General features: G+C 36.7%; 1 protein-coding gene across 1 annotated transcript in view; it reads left to right on the plus strand.

Annotated features, from left to right (window-relative positions):
• The window catches only part of STK32A (serine/threonine kinase 32A), an 81,720-nt gene that overhangs the window by 48,929 nt on the left and 10,890 nt on the right, over positions 1-21,901 (plus strand). The window contains exons 6-8 of the mRNA XM_026685505.2: positions 13,241-13,278; positions 16,512-16,601; positions 21,188-21,285. Coding sequence (XP_026541290.1) covers positions 13,241-13,278; positions 16,512-16,601; positions 21,188-21,285 — 226 coding nt within the window. The remainder of the gene's footprint in view (positions 1-13,240; positions 13,279-16,511; positions 16,602-21,187; positions 21,286-21,901) is intronic.

The raw sequence follows: 21,901 nt of genomic DNA on the forward strand, positions 1-21,901 counted from the left end.
TTATTAGCAAGAATGGTCCTAGATTCAAAATGATGTTGAGAGAAGAAAGGGTTATTATTTTTTTTGTAGCTTACATCTTTGACCATTTTGGTTTCCAGACCAATTAAGGGATCAGCGACAGTGGTAGGATTCAAATTTTTTTACTACCGGTTCTGTGGGCATGGCTTGGTGGGCATGGTATGGCATGGTGGGCATTCTCCTAACTACTCAAAATTTCCACTACTGGTTCTCCAGAACTGTTCAGAACTTGCTGAATACCACCTCTGATCAGTGAAGTGTTGTGCTGAGGAGTGGAGTTATGTGTTACAGCTTACTTGATAAGTTTGCTGGATGGCCTTATCCAATGTGATGGAAATATCAGATGATAACTATAAGAAGATTGAAGATTGAATTTGGTGCCAGACATATGTTGTCTTTTTTCATAAGGAGTTATTGGACCACTTGAGTAGAGTTAAATAATTAGATACTTTGAGATCATTACTTCATTGTGTTGATAAATTAATGTTTGACAAACTTTCTCACTGATTCCTAAAACTGAATTCTCTCACGAGCTTAGCTATATAACAAAGTATGAATACTCTGTTTAATGCTACATTTTAGGTTTTAGATTTTTCCTAACTGATGGGAATGTGAATCTGATACCCCTATTTTGCCTATCTCAAGCTAACTTCTGTATTTCATAAAAATGAAAAATGCCTGCAAATACATTGCACAGTGGTTTATGTCATTTTAACACTGTTAGATCAATTTAACAATAAAATACTATTTTGGAAAGAAAGACTCCACAGGCTGAAATGAGACTGGATTCTAACTAAATGAAATCCTGTCAAATGCATGTGTCCAATTACACAAATGTTTCATTGCTTCTGAATTACAAAAGGCACTGAATTCTCTTTTCGGTACATGCTCATTATTACTGTGTAATCCAGCCTTTTTATTCCCAGAGCACTGGATTCTTCATTTCCTTAAAATAACTGCAGGATTTTGCTTTTCAGGATCCACTAAAATATTAAAAAATGAAGATCAAATTTAAAATTCTTCTGACTTGTTCTTTGGGCTGAATATTATGCAAAAATTAAAAAAATAAAATAAGATGGTTAGGGGGATGTTGTGAAATGTGGTTGAATATTACTTCACTCTACGTTCAGTTTCCTATGTACATCCAAGATTATACAAAAGGAGGGAAGGGGGGTTTAAAATATAAGTCCAGAAGATAGTTTAGGGTAAAAATAACAAAACGTCAGACCGCTGGACATTTGATAACAATGAGGGTTTGGAGTGGTGCAACACAAGAGCAGCCACCTTCTCCTTTCCCCCATTTATTGTGGCATCAGGTTCGCTTTGCGCACGTGCACGCCAAATGCACGCATGCACACTACTTACAAATTACTGGGTCTGGTAAGCATTCACCTGCTCCAGCTGATGAGCGGCACTCCGCTGTGCTACGCAAAGCAGCTGAGGAGGAAAACACAGAGACTAAAGGACAGCCTAGAACCTGGGCGGGCAGGTGGGCCAAATAGATGACCAGACGATCATCGCAGCGAACTGGTTCGGTGTCAGCTGCTCTTCGGAGCTACCGGTTCTATAGAAATGGGCTGAACCGGTAGAATCCCACCCCTGGGGATCAGCCTTTTTAATGTTTTTTGGCCCTGAAAAACAATTCCAAGGGAATATTTTCTCTCAGAGCTGTGCTAAGAGGAACAGAGGAAGTAGCCCTAGTGTGTGTCACCACTACTGTTTTGTTGATGTGAATGCTCTATAGACCCACCCTGCTTTGAAGGAAACATGTCAGTCTTGGTATCCTGAAGCAGTACTACTGTCAACTAAAAGATAATCCCTTGGTCTTTTTAGCTGCCAGAGAAATTCTTAAAATGCCTAGGTATCAACTCAGCAACCCAAAGTTGTCAGAGCATAAGAAGGTTATTGGAGAGCATGATGGACTCTTGGAGACTGATGTGTCCTATTGGAGAAGTCACATCCAGGGGGTGGGGGAAAGACCAGGTCAAGGGAGAAATGTATGATGTGATTGTGTACCAGCTGCACCCAGCAACGCACCAACATGGCAAGTTCTAATAAACCAATTTGTTTTTCTGAGATGCAGCTAGAGACTTTTGTTTTGAATGAGCGGGATTTGTTGGAGCCCTGGCAGCTACAGCCTTGTTACATCAGCAGATGTTCGCTAATGTTTTTACCACAGCAATGAAAACAATAGTCATGCTTCTTGATGTGCTGAGGCAGCTTTCAGTATGCTCTGAAGGGGATCTTTGCCAGACCTGATCAAATACTTCTACTTTTGCTGGTTGTTGTTGTTTTTCTTGCTTTTATCTTTTATTTATTTATTTCTCTTTTTCTGAGAAAGTGGTCAATTACTTCATTACATTATAGAATACAGATAATAACCAAGTACAGTGGTATTTATACAATAGGAAGCAGAAACTGTGAACACTATAATGTTAAAAGTAAATTAAACCTTTCAGAATGGAAGATTTATAACAATGCTAAGTATGATTTCTAAGATGTATCCTTTATGAAGATAGGATGTTACTAAAACACTCTATTTGAATTCATAAAAGTAGACTTTTGATTAAGTTACATTATCATCAGGCTATTATTTTTTGAATTCCTTGAGAAGGAAACATGCTACAATAAACTGGGTGCACAGTTTGTATGTGGCAAACTATTCTATTTTAGGTATGCTTTTTTGGTTATATGTAAATAGGCTATCTTATTTTCAAAGGTAGTTTTAAATATTTACATAACAATATTTCCTTTTCCTTCCTTTTCAGGTAGGTCAATTGTAAGTGCTGGATAGACTTTATCCTACACTTATCTGCTAATAGTTTTGCACATTAGATCACCAAATTGCCTTTTAAACTTGTACTTGTCTCCCAGTTTCATTGATGATTAGTGACACCAGAATCAAAATAGAGCTGGAAGGGACCTGGGAGATCTTCTAGTCCACCCCACTGCTCAAGCAGGAGATCCTATACAGAGGTGGTATTCAGCAGGCAATGGGGGCGGTGCCTATGTGCATGGATATGCTACTTATAGGGCAGTATTCAAGAATATTTGCCCTATATATTGAATATTTTGCCCTATATATTGAATATTTTGGCATTTAACTTTTCATACAAGAGGCAGCCATGAAATCACCTACACATGTTCCATGGGTAATTATCAATGTATTATCTAATTATATGAATATTAACTGAAAGATGAAAGCTATGTGTAGCAGAGGTGGTATTCAGCAGGTTCTGACCAGTTCTGGAGAACCAGTAGCAGAAATTTTGAGTAGTTCAGAAAACCGGAAAATACCACCTCTGACTGGAGATTTTACAGTATCCTTCCCCTGCCACGCCCACCAAGCCACACCCACAGAACCGGTAGTAAAAAAAATTGAATTCCATCACTGACCATTTTAGACAAGTGACTGTCCAGTCTCTTCTGCAAATGACTGAGGCTTTTTTCCCCTTTGTTGCTATTGTGATGTTTTATTTTTTTGTTTTTTGAGGAAGTAGTGGTTGAGAAATTTAAACATTTACAGCATTTTTGTCAAAGGTAAAGTTTATAACATTTAAAGGCTCAATTGTTCAGTGTGACTTCCAAGAAGGATGTAGGTGATTTCTTTTTATTTCCTCTTTTCTTCCCTTCCCCTTGTGACCTTTGTCTCAAGGGACTTGTTTTCCCTGTGGGTTATGTGTGCGTGTACAAGTGCTTCCCTGCAGCTTAGTGTGTATTCGGTCACCCTGTTTGTTTAATGTTATGGCCTTTTGAGCATGCAGTTGTTTTTGCAGTATATCTGTTATTTGGAGGACACCTGCTCCCTTGGAAATTGTAATTTCCATTGTGCTAAATGTCATTTGAAGGCAGAATTTCCCCCTTATATCTGTAGATAGCTGCTACACTTAGATGCATAAAGGCCAATTACAAGGAAAATGCTTAAGATCTATTTTCCATAAACACATATATCTAGATTTAATTTAAACTCAAGGATAATATTCCTGATCATAAGGTGTTTTTTTTACAACAGTCTACCAATGGAGGCCATGGTTTCTCATCCCAAGAGGTTTGTTTTTCCTTTTTAGTAGCTGAGATTGGGTAGCAACCTGGTTTAATTGGTTTTCCTGGACATGGCAGAAGATTGAACTAGTTTATCCTTGTTGCCATTTGCAATTCCAATTCCAACAAAGATGAGTAGGAGACTGGAAGTTAAAACATATGAAGAACTGTTGCAGAAATTGGGTATGTCTAGTTTAATTGGGGTGGGGGGAGACTAGAGGTGACATGATAGCATTGTCCCAATATCTAAGGGACTGCCACAAAGAAGAGGAGGTCAACCTATTCTCCAAAGGCAGAATGAAGGCAGGACAAGAAGCAGGAAGCAATGAATGGAAACTAATCAAGGAGAAAATCAAGAGGAAATGTCCTGACAGTTAAAACAATTAATCAGTGGAACGACTTGTCTCCAGAAATTATGGATGCTCCAAAACTGGAAGTTTTTAAAATATTGCACAACCATTTGTTTGAAATGGTATAGGGTTTTTTTCTGGTTGGACTAGAAGACTTCCAAGGTCTCTTACAACTGTGTTATTCTGTTAGTTCTACAGTTATGTTGATTTCAAACTTATATATAGTGTAGCTTAAAGTTTTCTGAATTCCATTATACTTTCATGATATTTTCTAACTGCTAGTAAAAAGATTCTTAACTGGTGGTGCCTATACCATAAGGGGGACTCAAAAGAGCAGTAAGGCATTTTGTTGAAACTTTATTTAAGTTCTTAAAACTTACTTTATACAATAAACAAGATGGCAAAATGCCAGCAAACATTGGAAAAAGTAAGTTTTTTGTCCCTCTTATGGTAGATTCCATGTTTGATGCCAGAATAATTGGTGAAAAATAGATGCAGGAGGTTGTGAACTACTTGAGTGCATTGTGTATTATTTGGATACATCACAACTATGTGATAAATCACAATTTTCTTTCTTTTTTTCTAATTATAAATTTAACCAGTAGGATTAAGAAATTCTCCTAGAATTCTCATTCTAGAACAATTTATTTGCCCCGATTCTGTAAAATACCTGGCTGTTGATTAATATTAAAAGTAATAAATATAAAAATTCAAATGAGTGATTCAATTCCCAATGCATGTATGTTACAGTATAGTAAATGATATCCCTGTCATTTAAGCCCCCTGTCCCCAATCATTTTGTAAATAGTATGTTGGCATTTTAAGAATATTTAGATAATGAGATGGCTATTTGGATTGGCAAGCAATAGGTGTCATGCCTTCAAGACATAAATTAATTCAGAGTTTAAGCCTCTTGCTTTCAATTAACTCTTTGGTAGCTGGTCAAAATGATGAAATCCAAAAGTTTTTGGCAAGCGTGGGAGGGAATCACAAGCCTTTTGAAAACTTTAGCACAGTGTGAAAAACAGGTTATATAAATGAGACAAATGTAACATGATGAAATAGTTTTGGTTGTCTGAAAGATTTTGCTAGTCATGTAATTAACCTTATTCCCAAACGAGGTGGCATTAAATTGATAAAACAACCTCTTATCTGTAGAATACAACATCTGTCTTTGAAATCCTCAAGAGATGGGCAGGTCAGTGTTTGCTCTGTGGGGACTGCCGTAAGTCAGTCCATGTTTTTAAAATATCAGAAGATCTGGTGAGGAGAATATGGGAGAAAATAGCTAAATAATCCAGATTCATGATACAGACTTTTACTTAGCTGGCAAACATGAGTTGGTGAAAGAGAAACTAGCAGACTCCCTTTTTTTCTCAGTGAAAGGGGATTTATCTGTTTGCATGGTGTTTTCCATGTTCTCTGTACAGTGTGTATTAAATTACAAGGTGCTCAACTAATTTCCATGGCAGGTGCTTGGAAGCAATGTAATTAGCCTATTAAGCTCAGGTAATTTCTTGTAAAGTCAATCAAGTGCACAGAGCAGACAGATCAGTTGTCACTTTAGTCCAGCAAAAAAGGAAGTTTGCCTTCCTCCACAATTTTTGGAAATTATTCTTCCTCCCCTAGTTATAGGAGAAAAATATAGGTCCTGGTTTAAAGATTGCAAAACGTGTGGAAAATGTCAAGTTTGGTTGATTGCGAACGTACTTTTGTGGCTTGAAAAATATCAGTTAACAAGTTGGCTAGAACATTGGGGAGGGAGAAGCCTTGAAAACAAGGGCATGTTTTTTAAAATCCTTGTAAGCAACTTGTTTTGGATGAATAGACAGAGGCAAAAATTGACTAGGACAGCAGGACAGGATGCTTGTGGAAAGAGGAGTTTGAAGTTGATCTAGGTAATAAAATACTCTCACTATGCTATATCTGGATGCTGCCTTTCTCTCCGCTGCAGGAAAAACAGTGGGTCGATCTACATATGATAACACATGTGCAAACTTATGTTCTCTTAAGCAATTTAAAAAAAAGAAATCAGCTGTGACAGAGACAGTATTTGAGGGGAAGGTAGAATGTGTCTGATCATCAGTCACCATATTATAAAAAAGATGTTGAGGCTCTAGAAAAAGTGCAGAGAAGAGCAACCAGGATGATTAGGGGACTGGAGGCTAAAACATACAATGAACGGTTGCAGGAACTGGGCTTGGCTAGTCTAGTGAAGAGAAGGACCAGGGGAGACATGATAGCAGTCCTCCAATATTTGAGGGGCTGCCACAGAGAGGAAGGGGTCAAGCTATTTTCTAAAGCGCCTGTAGGCCAGACAAGGAATAATGGATGGAAACTGAACAAGGAGAGATTCAACCTGGAAATAAGGAGAAACTTTCTGACAGTGAGAACAATCAACTAATGGAACAGCTTGCCCTTGGAAGTTGTGGGAGCACCATCACTTGAGACTTTCAAGAAGAGATTGTCATTTGTCAGAAATGGTGTAGCGTTTCCCGCTTGGGTAGGGGGTTGGACTAGATGACTTACAAGATCCCTTCCAATTCTGATTAACTGTTAAATCATGGATTCTGAAACTCTGAACTACTCTTTGCATTCAAAGGGAATCTTCAAAATGTGAAAAGATGCTTAGACTTTCATCTAAAATATTCCTTTTAGACATTCTTTCTGAGGGGGAAAAAAAACAGGAAAAGTCCAGAAGTGCTTTTACTTAAAAAGTACAGATAATCCTCAACTTACGACCACAATGGAGCCCAACATTTCTGTTGCTAAGTAAGATACTTGTTAAGTGAGCTTTGCCCATTTTATGACCTTTCTTACGATAGTTTCTAAGTGAATCACTGCAGTGGTTAAGTTAGTAACACAGTTGTTAAATGAATCTGGCTTTCCCTTTGGCTTGTCTTATCAGAAGGTCACAAAAGTGATCACGTGACACTGCAACCGTCATAAATACGAGTCAGTTACCAAACGGCTGAATTTTGATCCCATAACCATGGGGATGGTGCAATATCTGTAAATGTGAAAAACGGTCATAAATCAGTGCCATTGTAACTTCGAATGGTCACTAAATGAACTGTTGTATGCCAAGGACTGCTTGTATAAGCTTTTGTGAACTGCAGCTCAGTTTCTTCAGTGCATACAGCGTAGCCAGCTCATTACCATTGTTCAGATCTTAACAAACACATTACTAACACATTATAATTGTTAATTGATAAGGCAGTTGCATTCTATCTATATAACCTACATCCGCATAACCCACCTTCCCATCCCTTGTCTTACATCTTACATCAATCTAGTCACTCTGTGCAGATGAAGTGATGCAAGGGACCAAATTCAAGGGACTGAAAAAGGAAAGAAAGAAAATCAAAAGAGTTAGAGTCAAGATGAGGTGGATTTTAATACGCACTCTTCCACTAAGCAATACTTTGTGAATTGGAAATGATAAAATATAGTGAAAATGCTACCGTAGCTTTTTGTGCTAGGTGGGTCTGCTCAGAATACTGTTTGCCATAGGAATTGTTCTGTGATAATATGTGCAATAATGAGTAAAAAGTCATTAAAGTAAAATAAAATCTAAAGGAACAAAAATAAAAGGCAAGAAAGCAAGTTATAGTATATTTGTTTGTTTGTTTGTTTGTTTGTTTGTTTGTTTATATGCTACCTTTATTTTTTTGATAAATAATGTACTGACATACATAATATTCCTTTGTCCTCCTATTTTCCCCATAATAACCCTGTGAAGGAGTGTGGGCTGAGAGAGCATGACTGGCCCAAAGTCATCCAACCAGCTTTCATGCTTAAGGCGAGGTTTGAAGTTTCCTGGTTTCTAGATTGGTGCCTTAATCACTAGATATTCCACGTTTCATAGCAAAAAATAAGTTCTGAAATAAGCTAAGCTTGTTTGAGATGGCTGTGTTCCCAGAGCTTCCCCTTACATGACAATTTTCTCCTCTTGTCAAAGTATCTGCTTTACCACAGAGGCCTTAGTTTTAAAGGGGGAAAATAGCTTAAAAGTCATGCCCAGTGGAAACCCTGTTTGTCCAATTTTTTTAAAAAAAATCAGTCCAACTGAATTATAAATCTGAATATATACACATGCATTCAGAGACATATACAAATACATGCAAACACATAAAAATATACACTCCTGCACAGGCAATCTGTATGCAATTCTTTAAAGAACAATAATTGTACTGAAATATTACTTGAGAAAGACTTAGCAAACGATTGTACACTCAAAATATGCACAAATACAGATATGTTTAGAAATATGCTCTGGTGTTCCATTATAATGTGTTCCATTATAATGTATTTGATCCAGTCCTCTTCCTGAAGGTTTATTTATTTTATTCCAAACAAAGATCACCAAGAATTATCTTGAGATGAAATTTTGGAAAGTGAGAATTTACTTTCATTGTCATTTGAAAATAGAAATCTCAAGCCTACATAAGAGCCTACTGAGTTGGAAATCAGATATCACTGAAATGTACACTTTTCATGTGTGGATCACATGTGCCATGGTGGCGCAGTGGTTAGAATGCAGTACTGAAGGTTACTTCTACTGCCTGCCGGCTGCCTGCAATTTGCCAGTTCAATTCTCACCAGACTCAAGGTTGACTCAGCCTTCCGAAGTCAATAAAATGGAGATCCAGATTGTTGGGGGCAATAGGCTGACTCTGTAAAGCGCTTAGAGAGGGCTGTGAAGCATTGTAAAACATAAATCTAAGTGCTATTGCTATTAAAGTTAGTGTCGCTCCTAGCAGAACAAGCCCTTGCAAGTTTTTGGCACCAGTATTTGGAAGGGCTGTGCCATAGTCTAATTCCTCCTAGGGCTGAAAAGAAAAGGCTACTCAAGGTCACCCAGCTGGCTCCCATGCCTAAGGTAAGACTTTGGTTTCTCTGAAGCCCAGAACTTAACAGGTACAGTATGTTCGTTTTCCACCATTGATACTAGTCAGAATGCCAGCCCTTGTTGATAACATGAAAACCTAAGTCACAGGGCATATCTGAAACTACAAGGCTCTTGATTGAAAAGTGTGAACAGTCCTCAAGTAGCGTTGATAGTAAATTAGAACAGGCGAGAGAAAGAGTGTTGGTATATCTATGAGCAAATCCTCCCATTTGCAGGAAAGGCTAAATTACGCTGTTTCAGTACATGTAGCTCTATACTGTATGAGTCAGTCAGTCCGTACACTCTGTGATGTACTTCTGAGAATGACACAGTGGGACAAGGTTTGACTTTCCACAGCCTCAGGAATATATTAGATTCTGAAAGACAAACGGGCAGAGGGTGTTCACATCTGGAAGGATCTTAGCAACACCACTGAAACTGCAGTCTGAGTTTCCTCCTGACATAGATTGTTTTGTGCATCTTATGTGCGTGGTTAGGGAGAGGTCATATAAAAACCAAATTAAAGAACATCTTATCTGAAGCCATTTCCCCATATTAGAGTATGTAAGTGGTGTCATTGATTTTCTTTTTATGGGAATGTTCTCACTTATATCTTGAAAAACTGGGGGGAAAAAATCCTAGGCTATGAACCAAACACATTTTACTAAATGGCCTCTCAAAACAGAAACAGTTTTCAGATGTGGTGCATGAAATCGGAGAAAGGCCCAAATAATATTTTTTTCAATCCAGTCTGAAAAAATCCTTAACGTTTCTTAGATTAAATCACTGTAATTAGTAATTATAAAAATATATATCTAAAGTTAATTCATGATACATGATGAGATTTTCACTCTCTTCTTCCTGGCAACTTCTCAGTTGCAATTAGATCTGGAATATCTTAAATATTCCTAAAACCATGTTAAAATATATGGAACGTTCTTTTGAAAACTCTTGTCTTTACATTTAAAGTTTGCTGTATTTGGGAGAGAACTGAAAGCGAACTTTTCTTTTCCAAAAGAAAAGGGAAAGAGATGTCATCTGATTTTGAATTTCTCTAAGTCTTTTTTCATTAGTAAAACATAGCTACAGAAAAAGAGTTAATTTGGATCAGTGTCACATTGTTGTAGGAATAACAGTAGGAATAAATACCATTTATTATAAATTGCAAAATAAATGAGACAAAAATAAATATGGATTCTTTCCTGCCCCCTCCTTGTGAACTAATTATAGCATCAATACAGGAGTGGAAGAAGGTTTTAAATTAAGAAAACAGTGACTCCTATTCTCCCTTCTGTGATTTAAATTACTCTGCCTGGACTACTTGCAATCAACTATCAAAAAGCCTGATTGTAAGTCATATTCTTCAAAGTTTTGGGCTAGTGGTTAGAGAATCAAGTTGTCTTCTTTATTTAAATAGAAATAAAACATGTCCTTATTTCTTTTACTTCTTGACTTGCTTCCCCCTTGCTCCTTTCAGTGAAACAGTCATACTTGTTAATTTATTTATTTTTATTTATTTATTTTGATTTGTCAATCGCTTACAAGATAACAGGTATAAGTATATACATAGTTATGAATACATGAATTGGGTACATATAAGAAAAATAAAAGAAACAATAGGACAGGGATGGTAGGCACGTTGGTGCGCTTATGCACGCCCCCTACAGACCTCTTAGGAAAGGGGTGAGAAAATAGTAGACAGTCTAAGGTTAAAGTTTTTGGGGTTTCGGGAAAAAACCACAGAGTCAGAATAGAGTATTCCAGACACTGACCACTCTGTTGCTGAAGTCGTATTTCCTGCAATCAAGTTTGGTGCGGTTAACCTTGAGTTTGTATCTATTGTGTGCTCTTGTGTTGTTATGGTTGAAGCTGAAGTATTCATTGACAGGTAAGTCGTTGCAATGTATGATTTTATATACCATACTTAGATCAGACCGAAGACGGCGTAATTCAAGGTTTTCTAGATCTAGAATTTCAAGTCTGGTGGCATAAGGTATTCTACAATGAGTAGAGGAGTGGAGAACTCTTCTTGTGAAATATTTCTGGACTTTCTCATATCAGATATGTAATGTGGGTTCCAGACTGATAAGCTGTATTCGAGTATTGGTCTAGCAAATGTTTTGTATGCTCTTGTTAGTAGTGTGATATTACCAGAGAAAAAGTTACGTAGGATTAGGTTAACAACTCTTAATGCCTTTTTGGCTATGTAGTTCTCAGTGAAGGGATGGATTTCCAAGCATTTCCAGTGCTTGGAGGGATTGTGTCTTTCCATAGGCAAGCACAGAGAGATCTTGCACAGAGGATTCAGCCAGTCAGTCCTGACAAGTATAAATTGCAATAACACTTAGAATTATATACCGCTTCATAGTGCTTTATAGCCCTCTCTTAGTGGTTTACAGAGTCGACATATTGCTGTTCTGTCCTAGGCCTCCCCAAAAAGCACTAAGTCAATTCTGAGTTCTGGCAAAAACCTCTTTTATTACATTAATGTGAATTTATTTCATTCACAGTCAGCCAACGGCTTGCCTAATTCAACAGAGGAATTAATGGCTACAGCCAAAGTTTTATAACTTGTGTTCCCTTGTAACTTTTGAATTTATTAAAGATATACTTTTCAGTTTACAGAATAGCTTTTTTCAAAAGCCAAATTAAATGCGTTTTCATCAAATATTCAGTATGGTAGTTTGTTTGTTTTTAAAAAAAAATCCCAGTCTCTCAAAGTTTTTTCCCTGTATTGATATTGTTCTTGAATGGTGGAGCATATTTTATTCTATTGTAAATTTTATAAGGGTCTTCAGCAGGTTGTTATACGGCATATTTTTAAACCAACCCAGAAATAAACCAGAGATACTTCTGAGTATGTTACAATTTTATTTGCAGATGAAAATCTTAAAATTACAGAGATAGCAGCCAGATGTTTAATTATGTGTGTAAAAACATGGTCTTTAATAACATATTAATTTTATTAAAGGGTTTGAAGTGTTTTATATTATATTTGTGAAATATTCTTATTAGTTAAACTGATTTATCTAATGCAATCTTTATATTCGTAACTTGCTATTGGGGTTTTTTGTCTATAATAAATTGAAACAGAAACTCATTATGAATTCTCTCCCCACTGTTCCTCCCCATGTGTATTTTATTCTCACAATACCCATGACCTGAGTCAGGCTGCCAGATTTTGACTGATGATGATCCAGTAAGATGAGGATCAAATGGCTCAAACTGAGCACTCCAACAAATGTAAACTATGATTGCACAATGCAAGTGGCTCCCAGTTAAACTAACAAAATAGACTTCAAGGGAGCCTGCGTATGTATGGCATTATTTTATATTAATTAACAGTAAAACTTTTTTGAAAATCAGTTTATTTTTTAATGATTCAATTTGCTTGAATTAGAAACAAAGAATATTTGGCAGTACCTCCTTGTTTTAAAAACAGACTTACAGTTTGTGAAATTTCATCAATTATGTGGAATCAGCTAGTAATAAATGGAAGTAGGAAATATTTTAAATCAATACATCAATAAAACTGTGTTAACTTTACTAAAGAGAGAACTAGCACAGTTTTCTGTTCTTTGGCAGTACTATATACAAAATTGATGATTGTGGCGAAAGAAGACAAGGCAGGGAGAAATAATATTGCTGCCAGAGGACGATAGAAATTCATGAAACATGGAAACTATAAGAAATTTGGTGCCTACAAATCAATTAAAACCAAAACCAAAACTATGTTTCTAATTTTAATTAGCACTCATGATCCCAGTAATGATTTAACTACTTATAACTGCATGTAGAACGACACTCATTGATAACATTTACAGAGCACAGAGCAAATGTGAGATACTTTATGAAGCTCTTATATCCTACCCTAGACCTTTATTGTCATAATTTTGGTTTTATTGATGTATTTTCTCTCTTTTTTAAATTTCTTTTTTAGGGACATAAAGCCTGATAATGTCTTGCTGGATGAGCAGGGTAAGTGACAATTATATCTGGCTGCAGGAACATGTATATGCTTGCAGCTGTATAGCAAAATATAATGTTTTCTGTAGGATCTTGACAGACTTTATGAAGCCATCTTCTAATGAAATGGAAAACAAGTTGAGGCAAACCTTTATTTTAGCTTTGGTGTTTTTGCTGACTAAAGATACAACCGACACATTTCTACAGATTTCTTAGTGTATCATAGATTTTTTTTTTTTTAAGATCAAGTAATCTGATAGTGCGGTCCAGCTATTGATCCAGTTAAGAGAGCTATACAATGTTCTGTTATTATTTTTGTGGGGCATGCTGGATTATGTTTTAAACCAAAGGAAATGTAATATTAAGCAATAAGAGATAGACAACATTATGCGTTTTGTCTTTTGTTACTCTGTTTTAGTCCCCACAGATGCTTGGAGGTTTAATAAAGTGAATCCAATATATATTTCTTAGTAAATGAATAAATTCAGTGAACGTAGTTCCAAGTAAATGTGTATTGGATGACACACTTAATTCTGCATAGTATGGTGATTAAATATGGAAGTATGTTTCCTTTGAAAAAATATTTAGGTTCTTCTGAGAAAGTTTCACAAAAGTGTTTTGTTTCATATCTTAGCATCATTTTCTTGCCTCTTCTCCATGAAATGAAATGATACGCAGGAACAGTCTACTTTGTGGTAATTAGTATTGACGATAGCAACTAGTCAAAGGGTAGGAACCAACAATCCCAGTGATGTTTGCTTGCCCCAATGTTTTAATCAGCGCTATTATTGTGACAATGTTGTGATCAAGGTATGGGTTTAAAGGGGACCATTGATATCCGTATTTTTGCAAAGGCTTTCAATTTAATGCATTTTAGTTGGTTTTTTTTAGAATATATTTGGAATTGTCTTTTCTCCATTTGTCCTTGAAACTGAGGTCATTCTAACTATTTCCTCCTTGCAATTTCTCTGTGTTTCACCAACCATGGCAAGAGAGGTGTGTAATTTCATTCATGTGTGCAAAAAGCCTTTTACCTATTGTTCAATTCCACCCCCCCCCCGGGACATTGTTTTTGCAGCCTATATACCTATATTTAGAATGTTATAAGACTGCTTGTTTTCCAGTGGCTTTCCTTCCTTGGAGGATCATATTTTAAGCTCCAGCTCAAACTTCTGTAGTTTTGCTAAGTTTATGTGATGTTATTTATTAGATTTCTAGAGTACTCACTACCAAAGCCTTACTAGCTACAAAGCTCAAGCATGTTGAAATTAAAAATAAAACCATCATATTGCTATTTAAAGTGTTCAAAATACAGTTAAAAGTTCAAATACACTTGGCATAGATGAAGGCCGATTTAAAGCCTTCTCAAAAGCCTTTGTACAATGCAGCCTTAGTATTCCATTCAGAAGCCTCATCATGGAAAAATCCAGGCCTCACGTATTTATTTTTATTTTATTTATTTATTTATTTGATTTGCCAATTGTTTACAAGATAATAAGTATAAGTGTATACATAGTTGTGAATACATGAAATGGGTACATATAAGAAAAATAAAAGAATAAGAGAAACAATAGGACAGGGACGGTAGGCACATTGGTGCGCTTATGCACGCCCCCTACAGTCCTCTTAGGAAAGGGGTGAGGTCAATAGTAGACAGTCTAAGGTTAAAGTTTTTGGGGTTTGGGGAAGAAACTACAGAGTCGGGTAGAGTATTCCAGACACTGACCACTTTGTTGCAGAAGTCGTATTTCCTGCAATCAAGTTTGGTGCGATTAAACTTGAGTTTGTATCTATTGCTTGCTCTTGTATTGTTATGGTTGAAGCTGAAGTATTCATTGGCAGGTAGGACATTGCAAGGTATGATTTTATATACTATACTTAGATCGGACCGAAGGTGGCGTAGTTCTAGGTTTTCTAGGTCTAGAATTTCAAGTCTGGTGGCATAAGGTATTCTACAACGAGTAGAGGAGTGGAGAACTCTTCTTGTGAAATATTTCTGGACTTTCTCAATTGTGCTAATATCAGATACGTAATGTGGGTTCCAGACTGATGAACTGTATTCGAGTATTGGTCTAGCAAATGTTTTGTATGCTCTGGTTAGTAGTGTGATATTACCAGAGAAAAAGCTACGTAGGATTAGGTTAACAACTCTTAATGCCTTTTTGGCTATGTAGTTGCAGTGGGCTCTAGCACTTAGATCATTAGAGGTGAGTATTCCAAGGTCCTTTACAGAGCTTGGGTCATCAACAAGATCTTGACTATTCAGCTTGTATTTTATTTTCTGATTTTTTTTGCCAATATGTAAGACAGAGCATTTATTTGTTGAGATTTGAAGTTGCCATTTGTTTGACCATTCTGATACATAGTCAAGATCTTTTGTAGGGTAGCAGTATTGTCTGTGGTATTGAACAGCTTTACATCATCAGCGAAAAGAACGCAATTGCTCTTAATATGATCACAGAGTAGTAGACAGATAAACCAGTTGCTGTCTAAGATAGACATTCCCAAACAATTTGAATAGATAGTGGGAATTCTGCAGCTATGATATGAGATATGATTGGGCTACGTCCATCAGGAAAGTAGAAACAATAGCAATGTTTTCCATCGTATAAGGGCAGCCCTGCTTGGAGCACATTACAAAAAATCAAGTATTTAATTAGTAGATGGGTCTTTGTTGTTACTTACTAGGAAAAGATGCTTTTTGCATACCAAATGAAATGAATTAGAAAGCAGTTCTGGCCACAGACTTCACCTGATATATTAGCTACAGATCCATATTAAAAATAATTCCCATGCTACTTCCTTTCCTGAAGGTAAGGTCTATAAAGCTCTTTTCACCATGCTCTTTTTCTGTGCAACATATACATAATGAATAAACCTTATGCTGAGCTAGTGGTCCAGATAGGAGCAGATCAATATTCTCATACTGTTCCATGTAGTTGTCAAAAATATGGCTTGGTTAATCATGACAGATTAGTTTGAGCATTGTAAGTGGCCTGGAAGGATGAGGATTTCTTATGTCCCTTTCCTTTCTTAGATTTTCTCTAAGGGTTTTTGTATATGCAAAATTTTGCATTATGGTTCTATAATGTTTTATGAAAAACTTCAAAGAATGAGAAGGCAATCTATCCATTGTTTGGAACATAGCACATAATCCACATAAAATTCCTTGCTTCCCTCTGCTGTTATAGTTATATATGGTAGAAACTTTCCATTGACAATTTATCTTTTTATATCATTCTTAGGGCATGTTCATGTAACAGATTTCAATATTGCTACAGTGATAACTAACGATATGCAGGTTACCAACATTGCTGGCACGAAACCATATATGGGTGAGTAGACAATGGATCCAAGCTATTTGCATGACATTGTTTTGTTTTTAATGGACATTTTAAGCTTCCTTCTTAGTAAATATTAAAACAGTTTTAAGAAACAGAGTCTGATTCAGAAAATACTTCAAGGCTCATCTGGCCTTACATGTGCTAGAGTTGGAATGGCTTTGGTTCTGCTAACCTTTAAAGTCCTTGCATGGATGGCTGATCTGACCTCAGTTTACCTACATGAAATTCTACAAATCTAATCCAAAACTATAGATAGAGTTCTTGGATTTCTCTATGTGAGTCATAATTGGATCACCCATCCCACATTGATGTTAAGGTACACATGGGGCCAAAATATCACTTTTGACAGGTTATACCAAATTATAATATCATAGTGACATTAATTAGATTTATTGATGCTTCCTCTCGAACCACTGTTATTGCCTCTATTCTTGTTACTTACTGAAGATTGTAACCAATTCATCACATATTCTTAGAATCAAAAAAGTATTAATTGCAGCTATTTTCTGTTCAATACACTTGCCAGCAATATGGCTGGAGGAGGAGGCCAGTGATAATACTAACCTTGGATTAAAACTACATACAGTCAGTGTCTGTTGCCTGACCACTTCTATTTACTCTCTCTATATTATATTTTACTTTAAAATGTGTTGGAATAGTTCAGTGGGCTAGAGGGTAGGGCTAGTATTTCCCTCAAAGAAATAATCATTTAAAATATGAAGGAATGTTTCAGATAACTTGAATTATGTTCAGGCTTCATTTTGTTATGCATATACCTATTAAGCAGATGCAAAATGTGCTCTTCTTCAACAACAACAATAACATGGTAAAGGCGACCATTTTCATGCTTTTGTTTCTATGTCAAATAGCTAATGAGTTCATCAAAATGTAACCTGGAGGTTGTGAGAAGGAGGTGTGAAAAGCTTTATGTGAGAGTAAGAGCAAAGTGTTTAAGAGCACAAAGTATAGTACATTGTGTAGTGACCTTCTGAATGTTTTTTTAACTACTTGAACTTTGAAGTCTCTTGGTTCTCATATTCTTCTTTTTTTAAAAAATTTAGTAAGACAAAGTAGAAAGACTTTTAATAAGTGGGAAATGCAATTTTGACCTAGGTCTGTCCTCCAAACGCCATTATTAGAATAGCATGATTCTGATTATCTGTCCTCCAAATGCCATTATTAGAATAGCATGATTCTTCCGGTTTGTCGGCTTCGCGAGCGGCAGGGATTTGCGAAGCTGCGCGATCCTGCCGCGCTAGCCGTTTTGGGGCTCCGACCCAGCCGGGTGCGGAGCTAGGCTGCCCTGCAGGGGCAGCTGAAGAGTAGGGGATCCGGAGAAGGGTTTGGGGGTGCTGCAGACTCCCTCCCGGCCGGCAGAACTCCCTTTTCCCAGGACGGTGCAGCGGCGGTCTGTAATGGCCGCCACAAAGAAGCTGGCAGCCGGGTAAGAATGCGCAGGAGGAAGTGGAGAAAGTGATTGAGAGGAGAAAGTTTTCTTGGCTCCTAGGACTCTAAGACATATCTAATAAAATTCCTGAAAAGTATGACTTTCTGAATAATACCTGCCAGAAGAGGAAAAAGCGGCTGTTTGAAGGTGCTGAAAGGATAGCTTTCCCTCTTTTCCTACGGAATAAATAACTGGATATTAAGAAACCTATTTCTTTTAGGTGAAAATTGGTTTTAAGCGATGAGTGGGAAGAGAGAGGATTAAAAGAAAACATTTGTATGCTAAGACTTTGTTGGAGCAGATGCCTTAAGGATTTGAAGACTAGAATATATTGCAATAAGATTTTAAACAGATTTGGACTTTCTTTCTCTTGGATTGATATTACCCCAGAAGGAGAAAGTGAGAACTCTGCCTTGGTTTGGACTGACTGATAACTTTGGGACTGTTTTATTTTTTTTATTTTCTTTTGAATATTCTGGTTGTTGTAAGAAGAAAGAAGGGGAAAAGAAAAGAAAAGATTTATAATGGCTCTTTCTGTTGAGGAACTAAGAAAAGAATATGAACAAGCAAAAAAATGGTAAAGATGGTGTGGAAGAAGCTTTCCTTTTCTTAGAAATGGCGCTTATTAATTATCAACAAACATTACAACAGATGAAGACAGCAGAGGAACAAGAAAGAAAGAAAGGAGCCATTTTTAATGAATCTCAGAACTTGATCCAGAAAGAAGGAAGAGAGAAAGAAAAGAAAAGAAGAGAAAAGAAGAAAATTAAAGGACTTAAGGACTTAAGATCTAAAAAACATTTAAGAAAGGGAAAAATAAGGTGCAAAACCAATATGATGATAGTAAACAAAAGGAAAAAGGAATACGACAGAGAAGGGAAGCTGGCAAGGCAGAGGCTAGAAGAAGGGGGTAGAAAGGTTTGTTGGGAGAAGAAAGAAAGGAAAAGGTGGAGAAAAGCTACAATGTTTTGAAATTAAATGAAAAAAAGAAATTTTTTTTGGATAATGGATAAAGTATAATTTTTTTAAAAAAAAAAAAAAGATTTTGCAAGGTACATAAGATGAGATGGTAGTATTGTAATGATTTAAGAGTTGATAAGAGATTAAAATGTTAAAATGTTTAAAAATGATTGGCTTTAAAACCTAATAATAGGGGAGGTTTAGAATATTGTTTTAATTAAAGAGTTTAATAAGACTATGGTATTGATGTTATTATAAAATTTTTATTATAGTATCTTTTTTTAATATTTGGATTTATTGTCTAATTATGTACTTAATTATGTTGGATGTATTAGTTAGATAGAATGTACCAAGCAAAATCGGATTGGGTATTAGATATTATTTTAAAGATTAATTTGATTAACTTAGGGGGAGATAGAAAGGCATCATACTCTGATTAATGATTTCAGGAGAAACTTATTTTCTTTTTTTTTTATAAGGAATGAGACAAAGGGATGATAAAAAATGGACAAAAGATATAAATATAATGATTCAAATTAAGATGATTAATTAAGATAGAAGTAAGAAGTGTGAAATATGTGGGGAAGTTAATATAGAAGGCTTAGAATGGTAAATAAAATAAGTAATGATATGTAAGATGAGCATGAATATAATTGAAGTCCATGAAGAGAGAGACACCTGGGTCCAAGTTACTTTCCAAAAAGATTTTTTTTTATGTTTTGTGTGTTGTGTGTATATGTCTTTTGGGGGAGAATTAGTTAAAAATTGTAGAAATATAGATTGAGAATAATGGTAACTAAGTCAGAAAGAAACAGATGAAATAATAATAATGATATTGAATAAGAGTAAAGAGAAGTAAAGAGAAATTGAATAAGAGGTTTTGGTATGTTGTATGGAAATGGTTTAAAAACAGAATTATAATTTATCTGACTTGTTAAATTGACAATGAAAAAAGGTTTAAACATGTAATGAATAATGACAATTTGTGTGTTTTAAAAATTAATAAAACTTGTTTAAAAAAAAAAAAAAGAATAGCATGATTCTGATTAAGGAGTTAGCAGTATGATGGTCCAGATTAAAATCAATTGAAAAAAAGGCAAAATATTTCTCCTTACTTTCTAATAATTCACACATAAGAAAGAGAGTCTGACAAAAAAATTGTCTATCCCAGCATTCTCTTCTCCCACAGATCACCTCAGACAACTCAGGGAAGCCAACAAGGCCATAAATGAAGAAGTGCACACTGATTTCTATTCCCCAGCAGCTCAAGATATGCTGGAGTTGCTTATTGCATAACCCTAGAGAGAATTTCTTATGAGAACTTGTATTAGACTTAGTGGTGGGATTCAAATAATTTAACAACTGGTTCGCCTGGGGTCAGTTGGCTGTCATGGGAGGCGTGGCCCATCCCTGTCCTCCAGCTCCAGCGCATATGCGGGACGAGCCTCCCGCGATGGCCAACCTGACCCTAGGCGAAGTGGTTGCTAAATTTCCACCCTTTTGCCAAAAGGCTGTTTCCAAGGGTGCTTGTCTGAACATTGGTCTCATGGCTGTTTCAGCCTTCCGGATGTGGCTCCTTTAAGAGGCGAGGTTTCTCAGGAATGCGAGGGGGTTACCATAGAGACAAGGAGTTGATGCTCCTGGGAGCTCGCAGAAAGGTGAAGAATTGAGGGGAAAGGGAGGGAGGGATTCCCCCCTCCCCTTGGAACTGTGTGCAGGGGGTGTTGGTCAGTCTGTAGGCAAAAGTGAGAGGGGCAAATAATTAAGTTGGTAGCACAATCAAAGCTGCGCCCAATGTAGGGGAAACTGCGGGGTTAGTTTGAGTAAGCAAATTATTATCAAAGTGGATCCTGGGCGTGGCGCTTCAGTGCAGAAAAGGACAATAGAGCGGCCAGCACAAGGGAAGGAGAAGGAGCAGGGAAAAGAAAGAGGGAAAGTGGCCTGCTCCTTTCCTTGCACCGGCCACTCTGTTGCCTGTTCCTCCATTGCAGCGCAGCACCCAGGACCCACTTTGATAGCCGGGGATGGGTAATTTAACAACTGGTTTGCCCGAACCGGAATGAACCGGCTGAATCCCAGCACTGATTAGACTACAGAAAGAAAAATCAGTCATCTTGTGGAATATTCCATCCTAAGGCAAACCTTAAATTTCTCTCTCTCTTTTTTGCAGCACCTGAGATGTTTACTGCTACAAAAACTGCAGGTTATTCCTATGCTGTTGATTGGTGGTCATTAGGAATTACAGCTTATGAACTCCTCAGAGGCCGGGTAGAGTACAGTTAATATGTATATGTATTGTTGGACCAATCCATCCATTTATCTATCCACTCAGCATTTCATCATGTTTAGACTATTCGGAAACAATTGCTTTCCAGATCTGCATGCACTGTATACAAGTAGTCCTCGACTTACAACCACAATTGAGCCCGATATTTCTGTTGCTAAGTGAGACATTTGCTAAGTGAGACATTTGCTAAGTGAGTTTTGCCCCATTTTCTTTCTTGCCACTGTTGTTAAGTAAATCACTGCAGTTGTGAAGTTAACAAAGTGGCTGTTAAGTGAATCTGGTTTCCCGAATGACTTTGCGTGTCAGAAGGTCGCAAAAGGGGAATCCCATGACCTCCGGAACACAGCATCCATCATAAACCTGAGTCAGTTGCCAAGCATCTGAATTTTGATCATGTGACCAGGGGGATGCCGCAACAGTAGTATGTGTGGTAAATGGTCAGAAGTCACTTTTTTCAGTGCTGTTGTAACTTTGAACGGTCACTAAATGAACTGTTGTAAATCGAGCTGTAGTAGGGTCCTTAAAATTCTAAAGAGAAGCTGCTCTGCTTAAAGATATTAATTGTCTGATAAATGTCAATGTGTGCTGTAAAGTGTA

The sequence above is a fragment of the Notechis scutatus genome, chromosome 2 (genome assembly GCF_049901735.1).
Source record: "Notechis scutatus isolate UNSWTSFEM ecotype Mainland chromosome 2, rNotScu1.2, whole genome shotgun sequence".
Lineage (NCBI taxonomy): Eukaryota > Metazoa > Chordata > Lepidosauria > Squamata > Elapidae > Notechis > Notechis scutatus.